Here is a 15397-nt window from a genome sequence, read left to right on the forward strand (position 1 = left end):
ACATGTAAGTAGTAGTTCAAATTACTTCAATATCTTTTTCAGTACAGATGGTCGTTTTTTTACGCACTAGTTCGAGAAGTGGTTCATTATATGCCAGGTCGAAACTTCGGATGCTCATCTGTACTGAAAAACGTCGTACGATTCACGTGCAAAAAGGAAATTCGTAACTCGTGTCGATTTAAAACACTCCCTTCGGTCGTGTTTTAATTTATCGCCACTCGTTTCGAACTTCCTTTTTTACGCACTTGTATCGTAATGTACTATTATTTGACTGACTAAAATGTTCATAATTACCAGGAAAAGGCACTTAAACCACGAACCAAATAAAAGGAAACAGTAGTTAGCAACATTTTAATATATATTTTTATTCAAATGAATTAAATCATACATTACAGAATACTTGGATTTTAAATGTACGTTCTTTATTAAAATAATTATAATAATTACAAAATAATCCTTATTGGCATATAATTACTTATAAAAAGAAGGGCTTCGTCTTGAAGCACTGTATGGACAATAATTTACTGAATTTTTATCGCTTGAGCATCTCCCGTTGTATTCAAAAATATTGGATTAATGTGGTTAGCTCAATGTGGCTTTAAAGCTACATGGACAAATTAAATTAACTAGAATTAAATGCACCATATTTAGTTCATTGCTGTGGGGCTACCGCAATGATGGAATAAACAAAATCATCAATTCTTTGTCACTATTGTATATTCGAGTGAAACAGGAATAGACAAAAGTTTAAATTTTCGATAAGTACTCTACAGTCATCAACATGCCAGAAAAAGAAGGCTGCATAAATATCTGATATACTCTTATGGCTCTAAAAACAAGATCGTGTAAGATATTTTCACAGCCCTCTTTAGTTATTGCCGGTGACTGTACTTCGTTCTTTTGGCATTAGAAAGTAAGCAATCTTATGTGTTTTTCATTGAATAATTTCCATAGCAAATATGTAACAATGCATAATAAATTATACACAAAAAATAATGTGCTCACAGTGGTTATTAATTTTGAAAAAGTGTTTATTATAAAATGACATTAAAATGGCCTTATTTTCTAATGCTAAAATGAAATAACTGTTGTGGGTCATGTCATGCAAGCAACAATAACTGCTTAAATGCCATAGTTTTGTCATAGTTAAAAAAATACTATTTATAAACAGTTAAATAAACCAATTCCGAACTTGTAACAAAACATTAAGGAAAATTGAGTTTTCAGGGTAAGCCATAAATAGCTCAATTTAGCATTGTATAAATGTGTTGACTTCCACAAAGTTGTTTATGTTTGGCATTTCCATGAAAAAAATTTCAATTCTAACTGATTTTCTTGGCATGACTGTCTTTTCTCACTTTTGCTGTGCATGGTATAATGTGAAATAATGATGTATGGATATATTGGATATAATAAAACTGAGGTTTAATGATAATTGACTTTTTGCAAAAATTAATTGTGAAGTTTTTGTTTATATTGCTCACATAACAATAAATTTTCTTACAATCATCAATATTGTTTGACAATTTAGCCCTGTAAAGATCTAACTTTGAGAAGCAATGACAATATATATGTATTTTTTACAGTAGCATTTGCTGTAAATAGTATTGAATACTGTTGTCTTTAAGCTTTTCTGTAATGTTAAATGCACACATTGTTAATGGAATTATATTGAACTAAAAGCATTGTTACCAGGGATATCTTTATACCTATTTGATTGTTTACAAAAATAATCTGAAGTGTTAAGCAAATTATAAGTTAATCATACACATAATCAAATACACTTGAGGATTAATCAATGACCTTATGAGTCATAGTTAATTTCAAGGCAGGTCCCTTCATGTGTTATTTCAGACTAAAATGACTTCATCAGGTGTTAATCAGTGCTTTCTAATTGCATTTTTGCTGCTTGCTTAATACACAAAGTGTGCTCCCATGCAACTTGTAATATGCCTGTGCTGACAAGTCTCTCAAGCACAGACCAACCCCTATAGACATCCATTACAAGACGACTCGCGGTCGCCAGCCTTCCTAGTATTTGCACTGATATAAGCGCGGGCGCTCGCCGTGCCCGATCAGTAGCAACCAAGTAACAGACCCGAAAGCAGCGCGTGTTTTTCGCAGTAAAAAAATTGAAAAAGGGTATTTTGATGTCTTAAAGATGTCCACCTGTAGTGTGAAATGGTGTGGAAAGGTAACAAGAAGCTCAAATTTAAAAACAGACGTCATTACATTCCACATAAAAGTCATATTTATAATTTATTCAGAGCCGGCATAGGTCAACTTACATTGGCCACTTACACGTCAGTAGAGGGACAGTCCCTTTCATCTGGCGCGACTGCCCGCCGTCCTTGAAACGGCCAATCACAGCGCGCTTAACACATTCCCCGCCCGCTCCTCGCACCCCTGGCACTGGTGACTCGTATCGCGAACAAAATATACAAGATTGCTACTCTATAGGAGGTTCTCTGTGCTCTCAAGCAATAAGCACACCTTACAAACCACTAATTAAAATCAACTTTTAGTCATGAAATGGCACATATCAATGGCGAAGTGCCATGAACTCCTAACTAAGTATGAAAACCTAAGTAGTTGGGAGTTCATGGTACTTCACCGTCGATATTAAGAGTCTGACCTTGCTAATGTTTTTAAGCCAGCAATCTCTACAGGCCTTCAGTATAAATACTGACATTCAAATCATCCTAATACCTTAAGCTTTATAATTTCCTTGCAACAATTACCAAAAGACGCTATAAGACCACAGTCACAAAACTGTCAGTGATACCTCGCTTTAAGTAACAAAATGCAATATAATTTAACAGTTACGATAGCGATTTCTCTATATAATCATAGATAAATACGCACCGGGAACCGGAGCCCGTAAACATTTGAACAAGATTTACTCTTACGCGAATATGTACAGAGACGCGGAGCGCCCGCTGCGGCTCAGAGCGCAGCGGCGAGACATCATTGGCTCTTCAGCTCCTTGCCGATGGAATACGACACGAGCCGCGCCCAGTCGATCTTGCTGCGCGTCACGGGCAGCTGGCGCCGCAGCGCCTTGAACGTCGTGTCGCTCATCGTCTTGTAGTTGTCCGATATTGCCGTCTGGTACGCGTTTTCCGCCTCGCCGACCAGTTTCACGAACTCCTTAGCGGTCGCAGTCTCACTACTAGAGATTATAGGCGCGCGGACCTCTTTCGAGCTGACTAATTGGACGTTTCCGTCTTCGTAGTAGTGCACCTGCACGCGCAGCACGCCGCGCAGCTCGGCGGCGCCGCCGCCGCCCACGGTCAGCGACCACACCGAGCGCCAGCGCCCGTTCCAGTAGTTCTTTGGCTGGAACTGGTGGTCCTCGATGCACGCGACGAGCGACACGGCGCCCGACTCCAGCGCACGCCCCACCACGAGACTGGCGCCGTGCTTGTAGTGCGCCGCCACGTACGCCGTCAGCTCCTCGTCCAGGGCCGCGCGCCACGGCTCCGCGACGCGATCCGGCTCGTATGGCTCGTACTCGGAAGCCTCCTTACGAAGGTGGTCATACTTAAAGGAGCGCTTATTCCGCGGGTCGAAGAATCGTCCTCCGCTCAGCTCGTTGTGATCGGTCACTAAAGTGTGCAGCTCTGCTTCCTCCAGCCGAACGGGCGTGAGCTGGTCCTTGTTGTACTGCGAGAACGCCCCGCTGGCGCCCTCCTTCAGTAGGCTATCGTTATTCAATAGCACTCTCACATCGTTAAACACTTCGTTGAATTCACCGGGCGGCGAATGGAGGATAAAATCTGAAACGATTCTAACTTTTTCTTGATCACTAATCACTTCGTCACCGTCCGCCGCCATGTTTAGCACTTTTGACACAAATGAGAAAAATGACGGTGTCGACGATTATGTTGCCAACATAAAGAGCGTTCAGAATCAAAGATAATATTGTCAATATTTTTAATTTCTTTTGCAGTGTTAAAATTACGTCACAGAATATTTAACCTAATTAATTTAGCACCAATAGAGATCAAGTTTAAATGCTGTATCTCTCTGTAGTTCTAGTCATCGTTTTAGTTAACTTCTATTGTTTTTTTCTAAGTCATCAAATATTCGAACGCCTTTGTCAGACGAGTGGCATTTACAAAGATTGAGACTATTTTTCATAAAGTTAATTTATTAAATAAGAATATATTGGAATCTATTATTTTCATGCTTGAAATTGACGCTAGATTTAAGATTTAATAGAGAAATATATTTTACTGGAGCCACGTAAACAATCATTGTTAAATTATTACATTAATAATGACATCTTCATGTTTAATTGTACAGCTGTCAAACGATGATTAGCGTAGCTGTCTCATTAAACGCATAACAGCAAGTTGTGTAACTTCTTCACCGAAAAATCTACGAATAAATAGAGCAATGCTGAACTACAAATATTACGATTCGCCCGAAGGGCAGGACATTTTCAAAAAAGTGTTTGTGACATCGAAATATGCTACTATGTCCGGGCTTGGTCTGGGTGCATTCGACGTCCTCATGTTTTCGCATCCCAAGGGTTTAGCGGGTACCGTGGGTCGCATGGCGTACTACGTCGGCCCCTTAGTTGGCATGGCTGCAGCGTTCACTGTCACTGCCAATGTCGCGCAGAATTTCAGGGGGAAGAACGATAAGATCAACTATTTCCTGGGAGGAGTAGCGGCAGGCTCAGTGTTTGGGGCTTGGCAGAGGTCTATCACCATTGGAGTGCCCGCGGCGGTGGTGCTTGGAGTAGCGGCGATCGTTAAGAAGACTGGCGTGGACGAAGGCTGGATTTTCTTCCCGGACAACCGCACGGCCCACCAAAGTGCTACCTCTGCCAGAAATGACTTCACAATGGCTAAAGACATTACGGAATACAAAACCTGGTCCACTGGTAAGCATGTTTAAGTAATTTTTGTGGAATAGTCTGTAGTTTTCACTTACATCAACAAAGAAAATCTAAATAGTAACTTTATAAGTGATTATTTAGGCAATTTGCTAGTAAATATTAGTGTCAGTTTTAAGTTAAAAATTGAATTAGATGTTCATTTGTTCCTATAATAGAATGCCTTGACAATAGTGGCATGTTTAGACATTCATAAGAGCCTTACTTTGATATTTCTTCTGGAGACTAATCCCAAATACTGTATGAAAACTGAACATGATCTGAAACTATAACTGTTGTTGACTCAAAATTATTTGATTTAATGATATTCTCTTTTTCAGGTCATTAAATAGAAGAACTCATTGGTGTAGTGTAAATATGAACAGCTTGTAATTAAGTAAATCAATAAATGAAGATCATTTGTTAATTTTTTATTTATTTCAAACATTGGAGCTTACAGAATCATTTATTTGTCCAACATGTGTACATAAGTTGTTACATTATATTTCAGTTCAGTTTCACTATGTGGCGCCTTACGACATACACATTTGAGAGCATACCAAATGAGGAGGCAGTAATTTCTTTTTCATGCCAATAAATACAGTTATAGGCACCAATTTAAGAATTAAATAAACTTTACTTGAGAGTGGCAACTTGTCTGACATACTACAAAATGTAACCAATACAATTATTTATGCCTGTCATTATATCATCTCTATATATAACTAAACCACCAGTCTTACAAAAACAGAAATTAAGAGAAGAATTCTTACATATGGGCCATTTTTTTTTTTTCAAAGTTGTCCACCCCACTTTTTTTGTAACATGGGTATTTTTTACGCGATTAATACTCAGAATCGCGAGGTATTTCGATCCTGATACAAAAAAAAATGTCCCAAGATTTCCATACATTTTTTCGAACCTTCCATTCCGTTACCGCCATACAAAATGTATGAAAAAATGGTAACGGAACGGGAAAAAACCTAGGGACACTTTTATTCTATTAGAATTGAAAGAGCTCGCGATTCTGAGTGGAAACCACATAAAAAATTCCAAATCCAAAAAAAAAGTGGGGTCCACCCCACTTTGAAAAAAATGGCCCATTTACTGCTTTTAAAGAAACAGGTTTCCTCGGAAGCGTTCGTATTTGTCATGAATGTCATGATAGTTCAGTCAATGTCAGTACATCTTAGGCACGCCACAGAGTCTTAAAAATTCATAATCTTAGAAAAGATTTGTATGCAAACTGACAGTTCAAACTGACACTGACAGATCTGTCAGCCACAGACAGTCTTAAAAATTCATAATCTTAGAAAAGATTTGTATGCAAACTGACACTGACAGATCTGTCAGTGCCTTATACTGACACTGACTGAAATAGCCTGACACGTTCGTACGTTTCCGTAACAATACGAAGGCAAATCTTTTCGCACTACATCTGTACAAAAGTGCTACTTTTTAATTTCTACTTTTTTTGCCAGACCTCTGTCCCAGAAGTTGACGAATAGGGATAGTCAAAGAAAACAACATTAAATGTTAATCTCATTTATTTCTTAAACAACTAAAAAACTGGTCATCGCTCATCCAACTAAATTCTGTACCTAAAGAACGAATTTTAACTATTTTCCTACACCCAACACTTCTCACCTACTTGTCTATTAACTAGATTTTTTAAAGTCGGTCAAGCGAAGCTTGTCCCTAAAAATGGCGGCAAATTTGAAAAATGTAGGGCTAACCGGCCAATGAGGAGGCACACTGACATTTTATCCCATTCATGTGTGAGAGAGAGAAAAAACATATCTTATCGCTCTCATGAAATTCTTTATCTGTGCAATGGACTAATAGGGTGGCGCCATCTGTCATAACCTTTGAGTGTGCCTCCTCATTGCCAGTGCCTTCCTAAACCTTGACATTGACGGAATCATCGACAATATAAACGGAGCCATAACACTTAAAAATTGATTCAAAATGTAGGGGCAAAGGTTTTTTTTACTGCCTATAGAATATTAAAATTTCGCGCATTTTTTTTGACAAGATTAGCTTGACCGTCATAGATTTTATGGTACAAAATCTTAGTCGCGCAATAGTAACAAAATGGTACGATGATAATGTTAAAATAACATTAACATTTCTAATCTATTATTAAATAAATAGACAATATTTGTGTAAAACAATAGACAAAAATAATGATCATAAAAACATTATTTATTTTGTGAAAGAATGAGAAAGGGAATGTTTTAAGCAAAAAAGATGTGAATTATAATTTTTAGGGACTCCAATTCTCATTTCGTAATATATTTTTAATTAATAGGTGTGTCATGGTCTTGCACAATACAAAATAACAAAAATAGTGTAAACAATACAATATAATACGCAACTGGATTTTTGTATCTATTAACACTTTCAAAAATAAAACATTTCTATGAAATAAATAATATTTCTCATGGCAAAGGATATGGTGAAAAATGATCTAACAAAATATACTCTTAAATGCACATTTATTGCTATTTCGAACGCTGAAGTGCATAATTTTAATAAAATACTTTTGTAAATACGTTTACAGTAATTATATTGACAGTTATAATTAATTTACGACAAACCTTATGAATCGTATGTTTGCTATTTAGAGTATTAACATTTAATTCTGATATCCTTAATATTAAAATACAAATGTGGCGTTCCAAAAAGGGTCCTTATTCTCTAGTGCAATAAGGGCGTTTTTATCTAAAATACGAAGAGAATTTAGTCCTTATTGAAAATTAAGCTTAAGGACCGTATAGGCATGGAATACCACAGTTATTTTTGCATTGTAAAGAAGTGTACTAACTATACTACAGGAACAAATTCGTGAATAATATATCAATATTTTAAATTAAGTATAGTAAATAATATATGTCGATATCAACTTACGTAAAACGTACTCAAAAATTAAATAACGTTGTAAAATGTTTAACCTATGCGAACGCGTCGAAAAATTTTGGCTAAGTTACAGACTTCAAGAAAATTACAAACCTCAATTCAGTAAAGTTTGGAAGGAAGGAAATTTGGCACATAAATAACATATGAACACGAATTTTTATCTTTTTTTTTTTTAAACTGGCAACAAACATAATAAAATTGAAACTTCGTTGCAATTGTTGCAAGATTTAAATTCGGTTTATGTTTTCAAACATAACTTTATAAGTAAGTACTATAAGTAATTCCCAGCTCCATTTCCTTAAAAATTTTAGGAACAACATAATTTTGTCTTTGTCTATGTATTTTTTTAAACTTTACCACACAACTATAGAAATACATCTCAATAGCATTGAAAACGAATAATAATGTCCTGTCAAAGTAAACATTTTTTTTTCCTCTTTAGAATAAAATAAAAAAACTGTCACAAGCAGAGATACGACGACATAATAATCAATCAGAATAATAAAAAAAAACAACCTAACATTATACAGTCACCGGCATAAATAAGTGATGATTTCTTTACCTTGTCGCTTTTAATCGTTTATCAAGATGTTAATATGACATGGTTAGTGATGTGCAAGTTGCGGAAACGTTCCAAAAAAATCTTAAATTTCATAAAAAAATCACGAAAGTTTCACGAAAAATAAAGGGAATTTAAATTTATGAAATGGAAAGTTTCCATCCATATAATTTTCCATATAAAGAATGGAAAGTTTCCGAAGTTTTCCTATGTGAAAATTTCAGAAATTTGGAAAATTTCCGTCGGCACATCAGTAGACATAGTACAGAAATGATCACATATTTATGACGGTGACTGTAATTATGTCTCAAGCATGAATAGGGCATGTAGTCAAGAGTAAAGTCGCCGCCAGATATATCGGAGCGGTCAAGGTGGTCACAAATATCTGAACACGCCGCTATTGTCAAAGCGATAAGGCGTGTTTAAATATTTTTGCGCACCCTGTCCGCTCAGATATATCTGATGGCGACTGTACAGTCAACCAATTGGAACCCTAGGCCACTCTACAACCATGTCAAAACGACAAGGGATTTCTTACAATCTGATTTATAACGTCACTATGACATAGTTCTACAGTGGCCTAAGGTTTCAATGAGGAGGCACACTGACATTTTATCCTGCCAGGCGGCGCCTAAGTGTCTGGCATGTCACTGTCATTCATATGTGAGAGAGAAAAAAATATCATCTCGCTCTCATGTATGAAATTCTTTATCTGTACAATGGACTATTAAGGTGGCGCCATCTGGCCATAACCTTTGAGTGTGCCTCCTCATTGGTTGACTTTACAAAGTTGAAATCAGATAGTTCCGACGGCTAGAGTAAATCAGTTCATTTCTGCTCTTTCTGTTCCTCTCCTTCTTTCTGTTCCTGTTCATCTTCTTCTTCTTCCTCGATCTCTTCTATTTCTATTTCTTCCTCGATCTCCTCGCCTGACGATTCCCCCTCTTTCTGTATATGGAAATTAATAATTACTATAAACAAATAGATACCATACACTAAAGAAAAAGCGATCAAGCCCACTAGTGGCGAAGCCGGGAATCGAACCCTGGTCTCCAGCTAACACGTCGGAGAGTTAGCTCCAGTTACCAGTGGGCTTGATCGCCTTTTCTTTAGTGTATGGTATCTATTTCAGTGTATAATTTATGTATAGTAGGTAGTGTTACTACTTGAAAAAAAAAAACGAATCAAAAAATATTTAATAAAATAATTTGATTTGTTCCCTACATTAATAATTACTTATTCAATAAACGGCGGCAATTAACGCCCTTTCAGATATTTATAGTCGCCAGACCTTCCTCATTTTCTCAAGGATGAATCTTTGGGATAATGTGGAGTTCGTATCAACGTTTAATGTCTGCATAATTGCATATTACCTAGTTCGACCCGTCGGCCATTTTTTTGCTAACAGGTTTTTTTTTAAAACTCTAACTTTCCCTAAATTCTCATGGCTGATTTTTATACATGTGTTGGAAAATACTGTTAGGAATTGATAATCATCAATATCATCATTTACTAACCATTTACGCCGGCCGTAGCTTGAGAAATTAGGGCAAGTTAGAGAGACTTCCAAGCGTCTGGTAAAAATTACGGCCGGCGAAAATAGTCAAGCAATGATGATTAGCAAATCCTTATAGTCTTTTCTAACACATATATAAAAATCAGCCTTGAAAATTCAAGGAAAGTTAGTATATTAAAAAAAAACCTCATAGCAAAAAAATGGCCGACGGGCCGGACTAGGTAATATGCAGACATTAAACATCGACACGAAATCTACATTATCCTAAAGTTTCATCCTTGAGGAAATGAGGAAGGTCTGGCAGCTATGGGCTCTTAATCTATTGGGGCAATCTAATTGGCAATTCTGTTTCTGGAATATAAACACAAAAATAAAGACATAAAGAATAACGGTTGTTCGCAACCCACAGACCAACCCCTATAGACATCCATTACAAGACGACTCGCGGTCGCCAGCCTTCCTAGTATTTGCACTGATATAAGCGCGGGCGCTCGCCGTGCCCGATCAGTAGCGACCAAGTAACAGACCCGAAAGCAGCGCGTGTTTTTCGCAGTAAAAAAATTGAAAAAGGGTATTTTGATGTCTTAAAGATGTCCACCTGTAGTGTGAAATGGTGTGGAAAGGTAACAAGAAGCTCAAATTTAAAAACAGACGTCATTACATTCCACATAAAAGTCATATTTATAATTTATTCAGAGCCGGCATAGGTCAACTTACATTGGCCACTTACGCGTCAGTAGAGGGACAGTCATACTTCTGTCCCTTTTCATCTGGCGCGACTGCCCGCCGTCCTTGAAACGGCCAATCACAGCGCGCTTAACACATTCCCCGCCCGCTCCTCGCACCCCTGGCACTGGTGACTCGTATCGCGAACAAAATATACAAGATTGCTACTCTATAGGAGGTTCTCTGTGTCGCAACCAAAGGGAAATAAAAGTGGCACTGAAATTAAAACCAACTTAGAGAAAATCTACAATAAAATAGGAAACGGCCACTATTCATACTTCCTGTGCGACGTCACTTCCGTTACGTTTGGGCGCTAGAATAACAAATTAATATTTTTGATTTTATTAAAATTTTGTTTAAGGTTAAGTCACAGTATAATAAAGAGTACTATCGTACAGTATGGCCACTCCCGCTCCCCGCTGAAAGTGCCGCCCACCCCCTCTGGGTTACCTCACAGTCAAAAACGCAACAGTCGACCTGTCATATCTCACTCATACAAGCATAGTACGCGTTCACCTACACGAGCTTAGACTGTGTGCTAGGAACGCGCCTCTTTCATATGTTTGATCGCCATTGTCCGAGGTGTGGTTAAGTCCATTAAAAATTGGTCAGTAGGTATGGTAGACATTAATATTCAAAGTATTCAAACACGATTAAGGCACTGGTCCCACCAATACCCAGTAACGGCCCGGCCACGACATTGGTCTAAGCGCGACAGATAAAATTCACTAGCACTTATAGTTTTCGCGCGATCTGTCACGGAAGTTGCTCCTTTCTGCAAAGACAGATTTGTAGTAAATTTATTAAGGATTACTTCGTTCCTACACGCTTTTTCTGTATCTTCAATGGTTTTGTCAGAAATCTAGAAAAACCGCATTTTCGGCTATTTAAGGGGGGGGGGGTGACGCAGAGGGGGGAGGGTTGATGAAAAATAACTTCGGCCTATAATGTACATATGCCAATCAAAAAAAATTCTTCCATTAATTATGCCAAGATTTTCATACATAACTTTCCAGGAGCAACGTACTAACCTGATTTATAGCGTTACTATGACATAGTCCTACAGTGGCCTAGGGTTCCAATTGGTTGACTGTACCTACCTCAAAACCATACAGAAAAAGGTACGGTGACCTAGATGGCGATACACCTTTGGGGGACGCTCGGATAGATGGCGCTAATATGAATATTTGACATTTTAATTTGGCCAAATTGTCAAAACTGAAATTCAAAAGTTTTAAATTTGTGTCGAGAGATGGCAGTCTATGCTCTGTGATTGTGATTACACATTTTACTTTGACAGTAGCTCTCTATAATACTCGATCCTCTTTGGTATCAGTAATGTTCTATTCTTATTTAAAGTCACACACAGGTCGAACGCGATTAATTAACATTATTTTTACTACCCCGAACATTTATATAAATTAATATCGGGTAGTTTTGTGTTGTTTACATCTCCGGTGACACTTTGCTGGGACGTCATCGTCAGTCTTCCGCGACCACGGCCAGTGCAACCTGGCCGAAACGTTGGGAAAAAAGGTAAAAATAATGTTAATTAATCGCGTTCGACCTGTGTGTGACTTTAAATATGTGTACAAAGCGCGAGAACTTAAAGTGTTATGTTCTATTCTATTTAGAAGTTTGCTTTATTCCACGCCTTAGCAGGGGCGTCTCACTCCGCGATCTATCGCCGCGCTACAAGTACATGCCGGTGGCCGCGGGTTAGCGGCCCATTCACTGGCGACGACTTTGGCGCGGCGCAATAGAATTCAATGTCGGCTGCTCGCGTGCGGTCCCTTTGTTAATGTAGGTAAGAATTTAGAGTGGCGGCATTTTGTGAAGATCAAAGGAGTGAGCCTTCTGTACTTGTGCTAACTATAATTTAATGTATTCTGTGGCCTTAGTAAGTTAACATTAAAGTAATAATACCTCTGCAACCGGCTGGGTCATGGCGCTAGCTGTGGTGAAGTCATCCATCGTTGAGTCTGCAATAACAGTATTTTCAATCAGCATTACGAGTACATACCTACGGGTATTATATAGGAGCGTTTTCAGAATTTGGGACCCCCCTATTAGCATAAGTTGTTAACAAAAATTGACTCACTGTAAGTTTTGTGACGATCATTAAGCATGAAATTTCTATAAAAATATTGTTTATGTGTTAATTACATAAACTTTAAACGATAATCTATATTCAGAATGTGAAAAACGTAAATTATTAGACAGATTTTATGCTTAATTGTCGTCATAAAACTGACAGCGAGTTAATTTTTGTTAACGACTTACGCTAATTGGGGGGTCCCAAATTCTAAAAATGCCCATAGTCAGCATCTTAAATAGGCACTGGTCCCAGAGCGAGCTAGTAAGCTATGAGCTATCGGCTATAAAAACCAACAAAAGATAATCACTCCCGTGTAAATATAATAGACACGTCGATGTTTATAGTTACTCGCCCAGCGGTGAGCTATGAAAATCGCCGTCTCTTTTATTTGCACGGGGGTGCTTATCTTTTGTTCATTTTCATAGCCGATAGCTCATAGCTTACTGGCTCGCGGTGGGTCCAGTGCCTTAGACTAAAAGCTACGGATTACTCACGTTATTGGCGACATGTTTCGAGACATATGCCTGATGATGGGTCTCCATATGACTCGAAACATGTCGCCAATTGGGATATAATAACGTGAGTACATCCGTTTATTTTAATATGTCTCACGAAAGTTTAACATAAATTCATAATTTCATATGATAGTCTAAATGCTTTTATTTTTATCGCTGACTGTGGGTAATCGCTGAAATTAACGCCTGTATTTCTAAAAGGGGTAGACAGAGAACTGCTCAAGGCAAGCCAAATTGTGATATTACAGTGACAGATTGCTTGCTCATCGCTTACACCGTAATTGAACCCATATCCCAAAGTCGACTTCTACGACAACCACGAAAGGGGGTGGTGAAATTCTTACCCGTCACCACACAGACACTAAAACTAAAATCTTGTTAAAAATGAGATACCTGGGTCGATTTCGGGCAAATCTTCCTCCTGTGGCGCGTCTTGAATTAGGGACAGCGTCATTTTGCCGCTTACCACCGTCTGAAAACAAAATCTAACCGTAAATTATAGTGTTTTACAATAATTAATAAAATGGTAGTTCTGGGCTTACCCTCATCTGGCAGAATAATTTTAGTCCGAAACACACTTCGCATAACATGTTTCGCAGAAACACTTTCGGTCGAATGGTAATTTTGCAAAAAACTTAGTTGGCATTATTACTACCACGCATAAGATACATTTGGCAGAATATTGTTTTACAGAACATTACTTTGGTCGACTTTGGTTTAGTAGAATTGTATGTACCATAATAATCTTATAGCATAATATTACATTAGCAGAATTATTACTCGCTATCAGAAAAGAAAAACTGCCCCAGAGTCACCGTTAGGTACGACGACGAGTGAAGCGAGGAGGAGTGTTAGGTATCTTGCATCCCCAACACATCCAACTCGCTATCAAATAGCAAATTACAACTTTATGCCGCCTAAATATTATGCACAAATATTATCTGCAAATGTATTGTTTGACTAGAAGACTATTATGCTCATCAACATTATGACAATTCGGTATTACAAAAATCTGCGAAATGATTTGTGCCAAAGCATATTCTGCGTAAGGTGTTTCTGCCAAACTTGACTTCTGCTAAGAACTATTATACGAATCAAATATATGCGTAAAAGTTTCTGCCAGATAATAGTGAACCGTAGTTCTGACTTCTGACGGTACAGTCAACCAATTGGAACCCTAGGCCACTGTAGAACTATGTCATAGTGACGTTATAAATCAGATTGTAAGAAATATCTTACTGCTTGTCATTTTGACATGGTTGTAGAGTGGCCTAGGGTTCCAATTGGTTGAATATACAATCAGTGGTCAGGTTGTCACTAACAGTGAGTTTCGTTCATTCAATTAGTGCCATTTTTTGGGAATGAACCTGTGCTTACTAAATCCGAAGGAGCGAAAGAACTAACTTATGGTTAGTGTAAAGTATAGGTTATTTTAGACCTAGTAGGTATTTACGGAATCTCGGAAACGGCTCTCGCAAACGAGTTCTATGAAATTTGCAATATGCGAGTTTTCGGGGGCAAAAAGTCGATCTGAGCATTTCTTTTTCTTTTTCCAATAATTTTTTTTTATTGTTTTAGGGAATTTTAGGTCAATAAAATTGTACTCAGAATCGCGAGTACTTTCAATCTCACTGGGAGACAAAAAGTGTCCCAGAATTTCCATACATTTTTGTACTTTCCTCTTTTGTTACCCCATACAAAATGTACGGAAAATGGTAACAAAATAAGAAAAAATCGTATGGGACAATTTTTTTAACTACTAGGATTGAAGAGGCTAGTAATTCTGAGTAGAAATAGCATATTTTTTTTCAAAAATATCACACTTCATAAAAGTGGCAAAAAAAAAAGAAATGCTCATCTACCTAGGTTATATCTTTGTGTTCTCAGCTCCCGTTATAATACATATCGTCACTACTTTTAAAAAATCTCGTATCTCACGCTGCTCCTCAAAGTTAAAACGCAGTAAGTCTATATGCATTCCATACATACTTACTACAATTTTCTTTTCATTGACAGACGAAGATACAAGTTTTTTTAAAGTAGTGACGATATACTTAGGGCCAGTTGCATCAACCACAATTGTGTTGCTTAATTTCAAACCTGGGTAAATCCATTTTGCTTTAAGGTTGAATATATAAAAAATATAATAAGATCTGAAAGATAATCAACCTTATAGCAG

The 15397-nt window shown here is 37.5% G+C and overlaps 3 protein-coding genes across 7 annotated transcripts in view; 1 reads left to right on the forward strand and 2 right to left on the reverse strand.

Annotated features, from left to right (window-relative positions):
- Positions 1-2475: 2475 nt before the first annotated feature.
- Positions 2476-3864, reverse strand: LOC125234677 (F-actin-capping protein subunit alpha). The gene has a single exon (XM_048141019.1). It carries the CDS (start codon positions 3835-3837, stop codon positions 2968-2970), a length of 870 nt encoding a protein of 289 aa, XP_047996976.1. The 5' UTR covers positions 3838-3864; the 3' UTR covers positions 2476-2967.
- A 460-nt stretch (positions 3865-4324) lies between these two features.
- LOC125234678 (NADH dehydrogenase [ubiquinone] 1 alpha subcomplex subunit 11) lies at positions 4325-5311 on the forward strand. The gene is made up of 2 exons (XM_048141020.1): positions 4325-4894; positions 5227-5311. The coding sequence occupies exons 1-2, from the start codon at positions 4402-4404 to the stop codon at positions 5232-5234; spliced, it is 501 nt and encodes a 166-aa protein (XP_047996977.1). The 5' UTR covers positions 4325-4401; the 3' UTR covers positions 5235-5311.
- Positions 5312-9013: 3702 nt separating this feature from the next.
- Positions 9014-15397, reverse strand: part of LOC125234695 (proline-, glutamic acid- and leucine-rich protein 1) — a 53871-nt gene continuing 47487 nt past the window's right edge. For all 5 annotated transcript variants that reach the window (XM_048141051.1, XM_048141046.1, XM_048141050.1 and 2 more), the window contains 3 exons: positions 13612-13690; positions 12532-12587; positions 9014-9311 (listed from right to left, as the gene is read on the reverse strand). In XM_048141051.1, the coding sequence (XP_047997008.1) occupies positions 9192-9311; positions 12532-12587; positions 13612-13690 (255 nt within the window). In that variant the 3' untranslated portion in view covers positions 9014-9191. The remainder of the gene's footprint in view (positions 9312-12531; positions 12588-13611; positions 13691-15397) is intronic.

This window comes from Leguminivora glycinivorella, chromosome 16, assembly GCF_023078275.1.
Source record: "Leguminivora glycinivorella isolate SPB_JAAS2020 chromosome 16, LegGlyc_1.1, whole genome shotgun sequence".
Lineage (NCBI taxonomy): Eukaryota > Metazoa > Arthropoda > Insecta > Lepidoptera > Tortricidae > Leguminivora > Leguminivora glycinivorella.

Excerpts from the sequence above, each read along its gene's own strand:
- LOC125234677 (XM_048141019.1), bottom strand. The coding sequence starts at position 3,837 with ATGGCGGCGGACGGTGACGAAGTGATTAGTGATCAAGAAAAAGTTAGA.
- LOC125234678 (XM_048141020.1), top strand. The coding sequence starts at position 4,402 with ATGCTGAACTACAAATATTACGATTCGCCCGAAGGGCAGGACATTTTC.